At 42.6% G+C, this 15,624-nt stretch overlaps 1 protein-coding gene across 1 annotated transcript in view; it reads right to left on the bottom strand.

The window, feature by feature from the left end:
- Nucleotides 1-14,491, bottom strand: part of LOC132208092 (utrophin-like) — a 30,493-nt gene extending 16,002 nt beyond the window's left edge. Inside the window, exons 1-3 of the mRNA XM_059643838.1 lie at nucleotides 14,467-14,491; nucleotides 8,524-8,683; nucleotides 5,185-5,296 (exon numbers count right to left, since the gene is read on the bottom strand). Of these exons, the coding sequence (XP_059499821.1) occupies nucleotides 5,185-5,296; nucleotides 8,524-8,683; nucleotides 14,467-14,491 (297 nt within the window). The remainder of the gene's footprint in view (nucleotides 1-5,184; nucleotides 5,297-8,523; nucleotides 8,684-14,466) is intronic.
- Nucleotides 14,492-15,624: the final 1,133 nt, after the last annotated feature.

Genomic DNA, 15,624 nt, shown 5'->3' with positions numbered 1-15,624 from the left:
AACAATGGCAGGAGTTTATACGTGTTACTGAGGACAGAGTACAGAGGTTCATGCCAAAGAAAACAAAGATTATCTGGGGTGGGATTAGACAGCCATGGCTGACAAAGGAAGTCAGGAAATATATCAAAGTAAAAGAGACAGCCTATAAAGTGGCCAAGAGCACTGGGAAATCAGAAGATTGGGAAGGCTACTAAAACAGACAGAGGATAACAAAGAGAGCAACAAGGAAGGAGAAGATCATTTTGAAGGTAGGCTAGCTAGTAATATTAGAAATGATAGTCAAAGCTTCATTCAATACACAAGAAACAAATGAGAGGCCAAAGTAGATATTGGGCCGCTCCAAATTGATGCTGGAAGGCTAGTAATGGGAGATCAGGGAATAGCTGAAGAACTCAATAAGTACTTTGCGTCAGTCTTCACAGTGGAAGACATGAGTAGTATGCCAACAATTAGGGAGAGTCAGGGGGCAGAGTTGAGTACGGTAGGCATTTCAAAAGAGAAAGTGCTAGAAAACCTAAAGGGTCTAAAAATTGATAAATCTCCTGGCCCCGATGGGCTACATCCTAGAGTTCTGTGGGAGGTGGCTGAGGAAATCGCGGAGGCCTTTTATCCCAACTCTCTGCCTTCTGTCAGACAGCCAGTCCTCAATCCAAGCCAGTAGCTCACCTTGAACACCATGGGCCCTCACCTTGCTCAGCAGCGTCCTGTGAGGCACTGTATCAAAGGCCTTTTGGAAGTCTAGATAGATAACATCTACTGGGATTCCCTGGTTTAACATACTTGTTACCTCTTCAAAGAATTCTAATAGGCACGACGTCCCCTGACTAAATCCATGCTGACTTGTTTTAATCTGACCCTGCACTTCCAGGAATTTAGAAATCTCATCCTTGACAATGGATTCTAGAATTTTACCAACTACTGAGGTTAGGCTAATCGGCCTGTAATTTTCCATCTTTTGCCTTGATCCTTTCTTAACCAACACCCAATGTGTTCAGAAAAACACTGTGTTACTTTAATGATCCAGTCCTTTGGTGATAAATGCCAGAGTTCCATCTGCCTTTCTTATGCTATGCTCTTCCTGCATACCCACTTTCAGCTACAAAGACAGCCAGACAACTCTGCACTGACACACTTTGAACCTTCCCTCCATTTAAATAAAAATTCGCCCTTTTTTTCATGGACAAAATAGGCAAGCCTTGTGCTTATGCACATTAACCACCTGCCAGATTCTGGTCCATTCTCCTCGCCTGTCAATATTCAGCTGTCTCTGTTTTATTTCACATCACAGGCTGTTTTCCCATCTCTTTCAGAATCATCCACGCATTCTGTTATGTTACATTTTGTCTCTGCTTACATATCATTTGTATACGTTACAAATAGTTCAGGTCAGAGACCTGAACCCCGCAGCAACCCACCAGTAACAATTCACCATCCAGGCAAAGACTCATTTATCCTGACACTCAGCTTTCTGTCAGTTAGCCAGCCCTTTATTCAAACCAATATTCTACCCTTAATCCCCTTGGATCTAACCTTCTGGTTCACTTTTTTATGCAGCAACTGGTCAAATTCTTTCTGGAAATCTCGATATGCCACATCCCTCGGATCCCTGTAGAAGATCCTCAATTCTGCCACCTCATCAGCTCCTGACTTCATTACAGCTTTTGTTCAAACATGGTCAAAAGAGTTGAATTCCCGAGGTGAGCTAAGGATGGCTACATTTGACCGAGTGTGGCATCAAAGAGCGCTCGCATAACTGGAGCTGGTGGGAATCCAGCAGAAACTCACCACTGGTTGGAATAATATCTGTACAGAGGACGATATTTTTTCATTCTTGAATCGGAAAGAGGTAATTGCTGGTTAGACCAGCTTTTATTGCCCATCCCAAATTGCCCAACTGATATTTGGAGTTCCATGTAGGCCACAGCAGGCCACGCAGTTTCCTTCCCTAAAGAACATAAGTGAATCAGATGGGGTTTTCCGACAATTGGCAATGGATTTACGATCATCATTAGACGCTTAATTCCAGATTTTCATTGAATTTAAATTCCATTATGTGCCATGGTGGAATTTGAACCAGGTCCTCAGAACATTACCTGAGTGTTTGGATTAATAGTCTAGTCATAATACCATTAGGTCATCGCCTCTCATGATTGGCATTTTGGTTGTTAGAGGTCACCTGCAGGAGGTCCTGAGGGTACAGTCCGAAGCCTAACCATCTTCAGCTGATTTATCCCATCATCTCTCCATCATAAGCTCAGAAGTGGGGATGTTCACCAGGGATAGCAGAATATTCAGCATCATTCACCACTCCTCAGATACTGAATCTGTCCATGTCCAAATGCAACAAGGCCAGAACGATGTCTCGGCTTGGGCTGGTAATTGGCAAGTCGCATTTATACTGCACAAATACCAGGTAATGACCATCTCCAGGAAGAGAAAATCCATAAATTGTCCCTTGACATTCAAAGGTGTCACCATCACTGAATTGTCCGCTATCAAAATCCCGGGTTTTACCACTGAACAGAAATTCAACTGGACTTCCTATTTAAATGCAGTGGCTACTAGAGCAGGCCCAAAGCTCCGATTACTGCATCAAGTGACTCACCTCCTGATTCCCCAAGCCTGTCCACCAGCTACATGGAACAAGTCAGAAGAATGGTGGAATAATCCCCACTTGCCTAGATGGGTGCAGCTGCGAAAGCACTCAAGAAGTTCGACACCATCCAGGAAAAAGCAGCCTCCTCCCTGCACTGCTCAATAGCAGCAGTGTGCACCATCTATGAGATGCACTGAGAAATCTGCAAAAGATCCTGAGACAGGACTTTCCAAACCTATGACAAATTTCATCTACAAGGGCAAGCGTAACAGATATATGGGAACAGCACCACCTACAACACCCTGTCTAAGCCACTCACCATCTCAACTTGGAAATATATTGCTGTTCTTTCACTACCACTGGGTCAAAGTCCTGGAAATTCTCCCCTGACTGACTGAGTCTACCTACAGCACATGGGCTACATTGATTCACCAATTACAAGGGTAACTAAGGATGGGAAGTAAATGCTGGCCCAGTTAGCGATGCCAATGGCCCAGAAACAAATAACAATTAAGTATCACCTATCTCCTCCTAATTCCAGTTTCTCATGCAGCACCATTCTGATTATTCTATAAAACCTGGTCTTTCTGTGGCAATGCTCAAAGCTACACACAGTACTCATTTGTGATCAAATCACATTCTGCACAATATTAAGAGCCATCACTGGCTGATGAGTATGATTGCCCAGCTTGGAAATTCCATATCACAGGTCATGAGCTCTGTGCGGGTTGATTAGCCTCAACTAGAGCCACATATCTGACCACATGTTTAGGAGGTCTTTCAGTGTGATGGAAGTGGTCTTGGCCTTGAGAACACCAGCATTCCTTTCTCCAGTTCCTTTCCCACACTTCAACTTCTTGTCTGGTGCTGTTGAAGAATTATGTGCCTTCATACAGGAGATTCACCAAGTTGGTTTCTTCTGAATGGGGATATCCCATACTTTGACCTCGATGTAGTATTTCTTGAAGGAACATTTCAAGGTCTCTGAAATGCTTCCTTTTACTTCTTGATCAGATGCCTTCCTTGAGTTGGCAAAAATTTACTTTGGTAGTCATAACTTAGGCATCCAAAGTACATGGCCAGCCCAATGGGGTTTGTTTCAAATCATCATGGCATCAATGCTGATGCTAGGAGGTTTTTCCTCCTAGCTGATGTGGAGAATCCATGACAAAACTGTGCTGAAAGGGTCTTGAAGTGGCAGCTCTATGTTATCCAGGTTTCACAGTCATATAGAAGAGGCTGAACGATGCATGCCTTGAACTCAAGGATCTTGCGATCAGCACAGATGTCACAATTGTGCATTCTCATCCTCTGGAGTCCAAAGGTGCCACTCGCAGATTGGACGTAATGTTAGAATCTCTGTATCGATGTCAGCCTTAAAAGAGAGAGAGCGTCCCATCTAAGGGAAATGTTCTACATTTGGGAGGATTTCTCTATTAATTTTGATGAAAAGATGGGCCACAACTTGACAGACTGGTAAAGGATTTGAGTCATCTTGAGGTTCGAACACAGAACATAACAGCGCAGTACAGGCCCTTTCGGCCTTGATGTTGTGAAACCAACCTGAAGCCCATCAAAACTACACTATTCCATTATCATCCATATGTTTATCCAACGACCATTTAAATGCCCTTCAAGTTGGCAAGTCTACTACTGTTGCAGGCAGGGCATTCCATGCCGTTACTACTCTCTGAGTAAAGAACCTACCTCTGGCTTCTGTCCTATATCTATCACCCCTCAATTTAAAGCTATGCCCCACCGTGTCAAACATGGCCATCCGAGCCAAACGACTCTCACTGTCCACCCTATCTCATGCTCTGATCATCTTGTATGGTTCTATTAAGTCGCCTCTTAATCTTCTTCTCTCGAACGAAAACAGCCTCAAGTCCCTCAGCCTTTCCTCATAACGCCTTCCCTCCATACCAGGCAACATCCTGGTAAATCTCCTCTGCACCCTTTCCAACGCTTCCACATCCTTCCTATGATGCGGCGACCAGAACTGTACGTAATACTCCGAGTGCGGCTGCACCAGAGTTTTGTACAGCTGCAACATGCCCTCATGGCTCCGAAACTCAATCCCTCTACCAATGAAGCCTAACACACGGTATGCCTTCCTAACAACCCCATCAACCTGGGTGGCAAATTTAAGGTTGAGGCTAATTCTTCAGTATACTTCTGCAAAGGCCTTAAGGGAGATTTGAAGACTTCTGCGAGCGGAAATGACGTTGTGAACCACATACTGAAGCTCCATAAGCGAGGTCAGTGTCATTTTCTTCGGTGATTTTAACTGGTTGAGGTGAAAAGGTTTTCCATCCATCCTGTCCAGGCCACTGAGAAGCTTGTTCTTGATGAGATTAAGAATGGTGGTGACAAAGCTGGAGAAAAGAGTGGGCGTGAGCCTCAACTTGACCTCAAAGAGCTTCTGCACAACATTGTATTTCTGGTATTGAAGCCTGATTTAAGCTGTTGGCCTTTTATCATTTTAGCAAACTACTTCAACTTTGAGGGCAGATTGTATTTAAATGGTTAAATCCCTAAGTTTCCACAGATCGGAATAATTCTATCAAGTGGAACAATGTATTACTCACTGAAGTGCAGTACTCCACCATTGGGTAATGTAACTTGTGCCCCTTGGATGTGCGTCCCGAAAAGAAACAGCTTCGGCAGATGTCATAATTTAAGTGTTTGAGGCTGCGGCACCTATTAAGGAAGAACAAGAAGTAAGAGAAATGTTCATTTTTGTTTGGATATTTTTAACCATCCAAGGAATGCAAGTTAAGTAGTTAAATTATGTATTTTTTTTATTTTGAAGAAACGGCAAAATTGTGTGGGGAGAAGCAAATGCTAGGTCAGTCGAGGAAAACTGTCCCAACTCCCCCAGTCAATTTTCATAATGGGATATCCCATCCCTGGAATTATTTAAATTGCTTCTGCGCTGCAACGTTCCCATAGTATGGAAGGTTTTCATCTGCCACGGTGGCATAAACCTATTTAGAAGTAACCTTGCCAGAATCTTCCTGGAAAAGGTAAATCTGACGAGCAGCGATTGTAACATGTGAAGCTGTAAAGGCAACACTGAAGGAGGAGGACACACATTTTCAGCTCAGACAGCAGAAGGGAAGTACTCCAGGGAAAGAGAAGAAATAGCGAAGAAATAAACTGCAATAATGGCTGAGTCACAGTGGTATAGTGGCAATATCATTGAGCGAAATGCTCTGGAGAATGTAGGTTCATGTTCCAACACTGTAGCTGGTCAAATTTACATTTCATTAAAAAATACTCAGAACTAAAAGTTATTTCCAGCAACACTATCATGAAACTATCAACAAATGTTGGTAAAAACCCATCCGATTCACTCATGTCCTTTCGGGGAGTATTCGATCATCCTTACACCACTACATGTGGCTGCAGAGCCACAGCAATGTAGGTAGCTCTGAACCACCCTCCCAGCCATCCACTCAGTTCAACGGCAATTAGTGAAGGACAACAAATGATAACTTCACCAGTGATAGCCAAATCCCTTGCAAGAATGGAAAATGTTCTCATGAAATGGAAGGACTTGATCAATGTAGTGTGAAATTATCAACAGATGAATGGATAGAACTGCATACAGAATGTAGGTCATCAATACGATGAGATGGTGCAAAACAGAGGATATTGCCTTCAGGATTCCTGTCAATGAAGCCAAACTCTGAGACTCAGCAAGCACTCAAATGTGTGAGCAGAAACTAAATAGCCATGAAAACCAACATAAAAGTACAAACAGCAGGCTCTTAAAATTTTTGGAGATATGCAAGGCAATATTAAATTATGCACTGAAGTGGTTAAGTTCAGTTAATCCTCTTGTAAATAGCACTGCGAACAGGAAACTCACTGTCAATTACAGATGAGTCCAGAATTTTCAAGGCAATAGATAAAGTGAAGCAGAATACCAGTTTCCGTGAGGAACAAACATAATTTGGAAGTTAAAGGGATGAAAGGAATTACTTTTCTGAACAACATTCGGAAGAAACACAGACAGACGGTTGATTGAGAAGATGAAACATGAGAAGATGGTAAGGAAAGAAATAGATTTGGAAGCAACAGTGTGGTAGAATTGTGGAAGTTCACTGGCCTCACGCAACATCAGGAACCAATACATTTGATCTTTAGAGAACAGAATGTCAGAGAAGGGGGGCTCTCTTCCCAAATGGTCAAGCTTACAAAATGTAGGAAAAAGGCTGCCTTCCTCTTGGTGCTTCTCACTGGATGAACACGCGAGCAAAGTTGTGCTTTTTGGTTGCGGACCTATTGGTGGTTGGTTCATTCATATCAGGCAGATTCTCCAACAGCGGGTGAAGGTGTGGTCACAGTCTTCGCTCAGGGCAACTGAATCTATTCCTCTTCTTTGTTCTTTCATGCAAGTTTTGTGTTTGGATTCCTGATTGCGGCTACAAAATCTCCTATCTGTCCCTCGAACTGTCAAGTCTGCGATCACTCACGTCCTGTTTACCTCACCCTTTTCCGCCGTGTCCCAGAGCCAATTACACTTTACTTTAAAGTAATTTTAAGTCCAAATCACAGTAAAAGGAAGCCATTTGGTCCATCATGTTTGAACTAGATCTCCAAATACATATCACAAATTAGTGCCTTTTCCTTAACCTGCACATTATTTCTCTTTAATTAATCAACTAGTGCTTTCTTGCATCTTTTACTGAAACTGCCTCCTCTTGGTAATGCATTCTATAGACTGTGATAAAGCTATTTCTTACACTGCAGTTACTTCTTTAGTCAATCACTTCAAACCTCTGCATCTTATTCTCAATTCTGTCACAAGTAGCAAAGTCTTCCCCTCGTCTACTCTGACCAGACCTCAAATGATTTTGCAAGATTCAAAATAATCTCTTCTAAGTCTCAGCATCTTCGAGGAAAGCTGTCCCAATTCCTCTAATCAATTTTCATAATGAGATATCTCAACCCTGGAATCGTTATTGTAAATTGGTCCTGCTCTGTCTCTCTCCAACATTTTCACAAAGTTCCCTTCGCACGGAAGGTTTTCATTTGCCATGGTGGTATAAACCTATTCAGAAGTAACCTTGCCAGAATCTTCCCAGCAATGCAAAGGCTGGTGATCTCATGGTTCTTTGAGCAATCTGACATTTCTCCTTCAGTTTTGTACAAGATATGGCATCTTAAAGATTCTGTGAAATCCTGCCCTGTTCCTCATAGTCCATGAAAAGCTAACAGATCTTGGCCTTCAGAGTTAGGCCACCATTCCTCAAGCTTCAGATGGAATTCAATTGACTCCGGGTCGTTGTTGCTCTTGATTTAGTTACGGCAGTCATAGTTTCATCCACAGTTGGGCTCTCACTCCAGTTCTTCTCAGACAGAGAGTTGTTTGATCAGATCAATGGCAGTAACACGCACCTTCTCCAAGATGGCCAATCTTAGAAATGTAGGAGAATAGTTAACCAAAAAGGTTCAATTTACCCCTTAGAAATCCTGTCCAAATCTGCAATTTAATTTACTAGTTGTGGACAAGAAGTTTTATCGATCATTTAGCAACAACACAGCAATCACTTTCATAGGATGCACACACACTGATTACAGGACTAATAAAAAGGCCTTTCTGTAAATTCCCAATAATTGCAAATTACAGAACCAACCGGAAGTCGAGTCACAATCCGTTCTGAGCCACAGTGTCTGTGATCAATGCAACTGCGAACAAAATACCAAAAGCATGCAGCACTCACCTCTCACAAAAAATTAAGGTAAAGAAGTTGATACTTAATTTGTCCTAATTACTTCTCTGGTCCATGAATTTGTTCGGGTTTTGTGATGATCTCAGTTGTGTTGTTGACTGATGGAGTTTCTAATAGAACATCTAAAGTAAAAGCTTTCTTTAAAAACTAACTCCCTCTAACTTTCTGCTGGTTTGCACATCTCACCTGAAACCTACGAGTGGGTACTCTTTGCAGATGTTACACTTAGCCTGATGTTTTGCAGTTTCAGCAGCTGCCACACGGTGTCGAACAGGCAGCCACACCATGGACTGAGGCTCCAATCTCATCCACTCTACAAAGTGTTTAACATCAATCTCTGGTTTGTTCTGGCCCTAGAAGAAAATAAAAGATCAGCTGCATGATTAATTATGTCAAGTTTACATCCGCTATCCTCAGACATATCTAATACACTATCATTGGGGTTTCTGACATTGTTTTTATTAGAACATAGAACATAGAACATAGAACAGTACAGCACAGAACAGGCCCTTCAGCCCACAATGTTGTGCCGACCATTGATCCTCATGGATGCACCCTCAAATTTCTGTGACCATATGCATGTCCAGCAGTCTCTTAAATGACCCCAATGACCTTGCTTCCACAACTGCTGCCGGCAACGCATTCCATGCTCTCACAACTCTCTGCGTAAAGAACCTGCCTCTGACATCCCCTCTATACTTTCCACCAACCAGCTTAAAACTATGACCCCTCGTGCTAGCCATTTCTGCCCTGGGAAATAGTCTCTGGCTATCGACTCTATCTATGCCTCTCATTATCTTGTATACCTCAATTAGGTCCCCTCTCCTCCTCCTTTTCTCCAATGAAAAGAGACCGAGCTCAGTCAACCTCTCTTCATAAGATAAGCCCTCCAGTCCAGGCAGCATCCTGGTAAACCTCCTCTGAACCCTCTCCAAAGCATCCACATCTTTCCTATAATAGGGCGCCCAGAACTGGACGCAGTATTCCAAGTGCGGTCTAACCAAAGTTTTATAGAGCTGCAACAAGATCTCACGACTCTTAAACTCAATCCCCCTGTTAATGAAAGCCAAAACACCATATGCTTTCTTAACAACCCTGTCCACTTGGGTGGCCATTTTAAGGGATCTATGTATCTGCACACCAAGATCCCTCTGTTCCTCCACGCTGCCAAGAATCCTATCCTTAATCCTGTACTCAGCTTTCAAATTCGACCTTCCAAAATGCATCACCTCGCATTTATCCAGGTTGAACTCCATCTGCCACCTCTCAGCCCATCTCTGCATCCTGTCAATGTCCCGCTGCAGCCTACAACAGCCCTCTACACTGTCAACGACACCTCCGACCTTTGTGTCGTCTGCAAACTTGCTGACCCATCCTTCAATTCCCTCGTCCAAGTCATTAATAAAAATTACAAACAGTAGAGGCCCAAGGACAGAGCCCTGTGGAACCCCACTCACCACTGACTTCCAGGCAGAATATTTTCCTTCTACTACCACTCGCTGTCTTCTGTTGGCCAGCCAATTCTGCATATTAAATTAATGATTAAAAACATTGACTATTTATAAACATGATAGCCTTGGATTAGTGGTGGTACATGTTGGCCTCTGGAACTAATTCAAACCGAAAATGAGCACAAAATTCATACTGGCAAGTAGACCCGCTTGACCTTCTGAAGTGGCGCAGAGCACACTTACATGTTGGAAGCAACTGCGGACACTTGGTTCAATGTTGCTGCCTCCAAATGAAGGTACCTCACCCAGCTGCCGAGGGATCTGGACTGCATTGTGAAGCAAAAGGCTCAGGCTTTGTTGGTCACATAATTCTGTGGGTTCAGCTCCTTGTTTGAAGAGGTCTGCAAAAGTTATCCATAAGTAAAAGCTTGATATTCCGAAACTTAAGGGAGGTAGTTAAGAGTTCAATACATCCAATATATCTTCCTCAATTGCCTTGCTTTGTAAATTATCTTAAAACATTATTTTATGATCTTGATTGGCTATTTGCAAACAACTGTGGAAACAAAAACTTCTGTTTCTTGGCACCAATGGACAATGTATGTTGTATGATTCTCCAAGGAAGTCATTTCTTTCTTGATTGTAAATCTCAAACCTCTCTAATATCTCCTCGTTCTTTTCACAGAGATAATCTTTGTGTGGACCTGGAAAACATGGGCACCGTCCTCAATGAATACTTTGTGTCAATCTTTACAATGGAAAAGGACACTGCAAGTATTGATATCAGGGCAGAGGACCTAGGAACATCAGAAGTTTAGACATCGGAAGATGCAGCTGGTTCAGCAAATTTAAAAGTGGATACATCTACAGGCCGAACTGAAATGTATACCAGCGAGCAAGGGAAGTGAGGGAGGAGATATTTGGGCCCCTGTCAGCAATTTTCAAACCCTTGTCAATCACACGTGAAGTCATGAAGGACGATGAACATTGTCCTACGATGAACAAATGGAGAGAGGAACAGACCAGGAAATTAAAGGCCAGTCAGAATAATCTCAGCACTGGAGAAGCTATAAAGAGGCATTCTTAGGGGTAGAATGTACTTGCATGAACTAATCAGGGATAGTCAGTATGGATTTGTTAAGGTGAGGTCACGTTTCAGAAATTTGATCCTTTTTTGAGGAGATGTTGGAGTGTTGATGAGCTTATGCATTCGATGTGGACTTAGTAAAGCCCCCCTTGGCAGACTGATCAAGAAAGCAACAGTCAACGGGATCAAAGGCAAAGAGGCACGCTGGAGCCAAAACTGGCTGAGGCAGAGAGCACAGGGTGATTGATGGTAGAGGGATATCTATTTGACAGGATGTTTGCTTTGAGTGGGGTTGTGCAGGGCTTGCCACAAGGACCCTTGAAATTTGTCAACGAGATTCATCATTTTGGCTTAAACACAGTGTGTATGACCGTGTTGCTAGCGAATGACTAATTTAGTGAGGAGGATATCGACGGAATGGTCATGTAAATAACAGCCATGGGATCAAAGGCAAAGTGGTACACTGGACCCAAAATTGGTTGACAGACAGAAAGAATAAACTTCAGGAGGAGATCAGCACACTGGTCAGCTGGACACAGCAATTGGAACTCAACCAGGAAAAGTGTGAGCTGACGAACTCGGGAGGGCTAACAAGGCAAGGGATCACACTATGAAGGGTGTGATCCTGGACATTACTGAAAAAACCAAGATGCTGCCTGGGCTGGGGGTTCTCATGGAATCATAGAGTACAGAAGAGGTCCTACGGCCCACTAAGGCTGTACCTCTAAAAACACACTGCGACATATACTAGTCCCATTTTTACACACTAGACCATTCTCAAAAATATTATGCCATTACAAGTGCTCATCCAAGTACTTTTCAAAGGGTGTGAGGTTTCCTGTTTCAACTTCCCTCCCAGGCAATGCATTCCAGACCTTTGCCACACTCTGGATGAAAACGATTTTCCTCAAACCTCCGCTAAATTTCCCGTGTTTCTCTTTAACATTATGCCCTACCGTTATTGATGATTTAACTAAGGGGAACAATGCTTTCTACTCAACCTATCTTTACCTCTCATAATCTTAAATGCCTCTATCAGGACCTCCACTCAACCCCGAAAACTTCTCTGCTTCACAGAAAATAATCTGAATTTTTCCAGCCTTTCTTCACAGCTAAAATGCTCCAACATATGCAACATCCTTTTCATTCCCTCCAGTGCAATCACATCCTTCCTGATGGGTGGTGACCAAAATGCCACACACAACTCCAGCTGTGGCCTAACCAAACTTTTAAACAGCACAAAGTGACCTCCCCACTCTTACCATCTGATAAAGGGAGATGTCCCATATGTCTTTGTAACAACCCTTACTAGCCTGACCTGACCCCTTCAGGAATTTATGAACTAGCACCCTAGGATCCCTTTTCTCCTCTCAGCTTCCCAGTGTCCTGCTATGCATTAGATTTAGACTTAGGTTTTATTATCACACATATTCAATACAGGGTACAGGAGTGCAATGCCACCTCAGACGGTGCCATCTCAGGTACAAAGTACCTCGGTACGAAATTTCAGTTGCAAATGTAGAAAATTTATCCATCCTTCTTTACTCAGTCGCAGGGGAGTGGAACGCAAAGCCGGAGAGGGTAGTGGAGTCGGCCTCATTAGGGGCATTTAATCGGCCATTAGACAAGTACATGGATGACAGTATAAGGTAGTGGTGGAGGTGAGACAGACCTTGGGATGAGGGTAATAGTTCGGGACAACATCGTGGGCTGAAGGGCCTGTACTGAGCTGTACCGTTCCATGCTCTATGTTATAAAAATAATTGAATACGTTAAAAAGTTCAGCACTACAGTCTTCTTAGTATAACAGTAGAAAAATAAAAACAAAAGTTTAAAAAGTCAAACATTACAGTCCTTTCTTAAGCCACGAGTTTTCAGACACTCTGACCGAGGCTTCCCCCATGACGGTTCGTATTCCCCTGCGCTGGGCTAAGGCCCGCCCATCCTTGCCGGTGGACTTCACTGCTGACTGCCGTTGCTGACCTCCATCGGGCACGACAGGCTTTGCCACATTAAGTACTCTCTTATCTTAATCCTTCTTCAGGCAAAATCAATCTGCCACTGACCTGCCCATCTGACCGATGCCAAGATTGAAGCAGACAAGGGGAACTGGTAAAGATGTTTAAGATTTTGAAGGGCATAGAAAGGATAACTGGAAGCTGCTTTTTCCATTCGTAGACATGTCAATACACAGGGGGCATAGATTGAAGTTCACAGGTAGAAAGCTAAGAGGGGAGTTGAGGAGAACCTATTTTCCCAGTGTGGTGGGAGTCCTGAGCTCACTGACTGAAAGTGTGGCTGATTCAGAAAGTGTCTGAATATTTAAGTATTTAGATATTCACTTGTGTTGCCGTAGGCTCCAGGGCTATGAGCCAAAGTGAGTTCGATGCAGACAGATCTTTGTTGAGCAGTGCAGGAACTACGGACCGCATGGCCTCCTCCTGTGCATAAAACATCCATGAGACTATAATTACACAGCTTTTCTTTGAGGCATTTCTCCACTTGACTGATTCTTTGTAAATGCAAGGCCGATAAAATAAATCCTTTTCTTAAAAGCTTCCATCTCACTGAGAAAGCTTCAGGCCAATTTGATAATCTGCTCTCAAAAATCTGCTCATGTTTTGATAGTTATGACAAATTCTACTATCAGGGCTGACACAATCCACAACATTCTAAATCAATCAATAATATTCCAGAAAGATGATCATTTGCCTATCCGACCAATTTTAACTGTTGCTTTAAAAAATAGAGAAATAAATCTGGATCTGTCAAAAACTAATCAGTTCTTCCTTGGACCATACCCGTACGTACCAGCTTTCAATGAAATATGCCCATTAGTTTGTGAGATACATTGCTGACCAACAGAACAACAAATGGGCAAAAACATTACCTCACATTCAGTGTTATCACTTCTGCAAGTGAGCAGTAGAGTCATACAGCACTTCCAAATCTTTTTCCCAGTGCGAATGATGAAAACATTATTGGTCACAAAAACAGCCGCTAAGGTTAGTGCCTTTGAGAAACAATAGCATCATACATATGTAGCGCATCATTTATCTTGCAGGAATGCACTGTGCACATTCTGCACAGACCAAGTTATGACTTAACACTCATGTGGCAGTGACTAAATACAGAAATATACCAATACAGCAAACCTTTTGTTAAACAGCACCTGCGGTACCAGGAATGAGCTGAATAATCAAAAATTCCAGTTGATCAATAGGTCCACACACGCAAAAAACACACACTCAATAATAGGTACATAACGCATGGGATATACACATTGTATCAGTGATAATGGGAACTGCAGATGCTGGAGAATCCAAGATAATAAAATCTGAGGCTGGATGAACACAGCAGGCCCAGCAGCATCTCAGGAGAACAAAAGCTGACGTTTCGGGCCTAGACCCTTCATCAGATGAAGGGTCTAGGCCCGAAACGTCAGTTTTTGTGCTCCTGAGATGCTGCTGGGCCTGCTGTGTTCATCCAGCCTCACATTTTATTATCTGGGATATACACATCACTGTTCTCCCTCATTTACAGCATACATGACTTCAGTAATGAGGCAACTTTGCCTCAATTAAAACTTACTGGCAGAGTGCCTTTTCACTTGCATCCTCACCATACATCACAAGATGATGAGAATACAGTAAACATCTGGTGTATAATTTTTGTCAGTTTATTGAGTGTGCTAGTTTGTTGAACAAAGTTTACATACAGTTAAATCTACAGTTTACATGTGTATCAGCAATGATAGATTTAGTACTGACACTTGTATTTTTCCTCCAGATGACCCTTGTAGAGTCACGTCAAGCCAATTTTCAAAGAAAGCACTCTGATTCTTCCACTCATACTTCTGGAAAAGGAAGTTGCAGAACGTCACTGACTGACTTTACTTATTTGAATACAGCGTAAGGTACATAGAACATCGAACAGTACAGGCCCTTCAGCCCACAATGTTGTGCCGAACTTTTACCCTAAACCTCAGGTCTATCTAACTCCACCCCTATCTTATATGACCATCCATATGCCTGTCTAATAGTCACTTAAATGCCCCGAATGAGGCCGACTCCGCAACCCACTCCAGCTGAAACAAAGATCTCTTTGAATTGTCATTTGTCACACATGTATTGAATCAAAAAACAAATTTCTCACTTCCATAGATTTCTGTAGCATCTTAATATGATTTGTGAAGATTAATACTTCACCCGATCATTTTATAAATACAACTTTAAACAAAATGCCACTATATGGAACTTGTATGTTGGTATTTGTGCAGATGCCAATTCAGTTTGTGTGATCTGTTTCGATGCAACGAGTGATAAACACTTTGATTAAAATGGTTGAGAGCAGTATATGTGAGATTTAATACCATGCTTTATCTACAGATAACTCATCTGCAGGTAGTTATTCATGAGACTCAACTGACATCATGTCTCAGGGGAGCTTGTGACCTCTGGGTTAGGTGTTGTTTGACCATTGCCTACTGGTCACTGGTTGAGAGGAAAGAGAACTACTAGCTGCTATCCATTTTCAACAAGTGATCACGATAATCTACCTGCGTTTCAACGTCCCATCAACATGCAAGAATTGTTGCTCGAAGAGGCTTCTGTGTAACAAACAGGAGCAGAATCAAGATCAACCTTGCTTTCCCTATCTGGACAAGCTGCCAACACCAGAAATATGGGACCGTCTTAATCATTCTTATACAATTAACTTTTACAATAGACAACAGGTGCAGAAGTAGGC

Source organism: Stegostoma tigrinum, unplaced genomic scaffold (genome assembly GCF_030684315.1).
Source record: "Stegostoma tigrinum isolate sSteTig4 unplaced genomic scaffold, sSteTig4.hap1 scaffold_288, whole genome shotgun sequence".
Lineage (NCBI taxonomy): Eukaryota > Metazoa > Chordata > Chondrichthyes > Orectolobiformes > Stegostomatidae > Stegostoma > Stegostoma tigrinum.
Note: the sequence above shows the minus strand (reverse complement) of the source record. Positions and strands in the feature narration are given on the sequence as shown.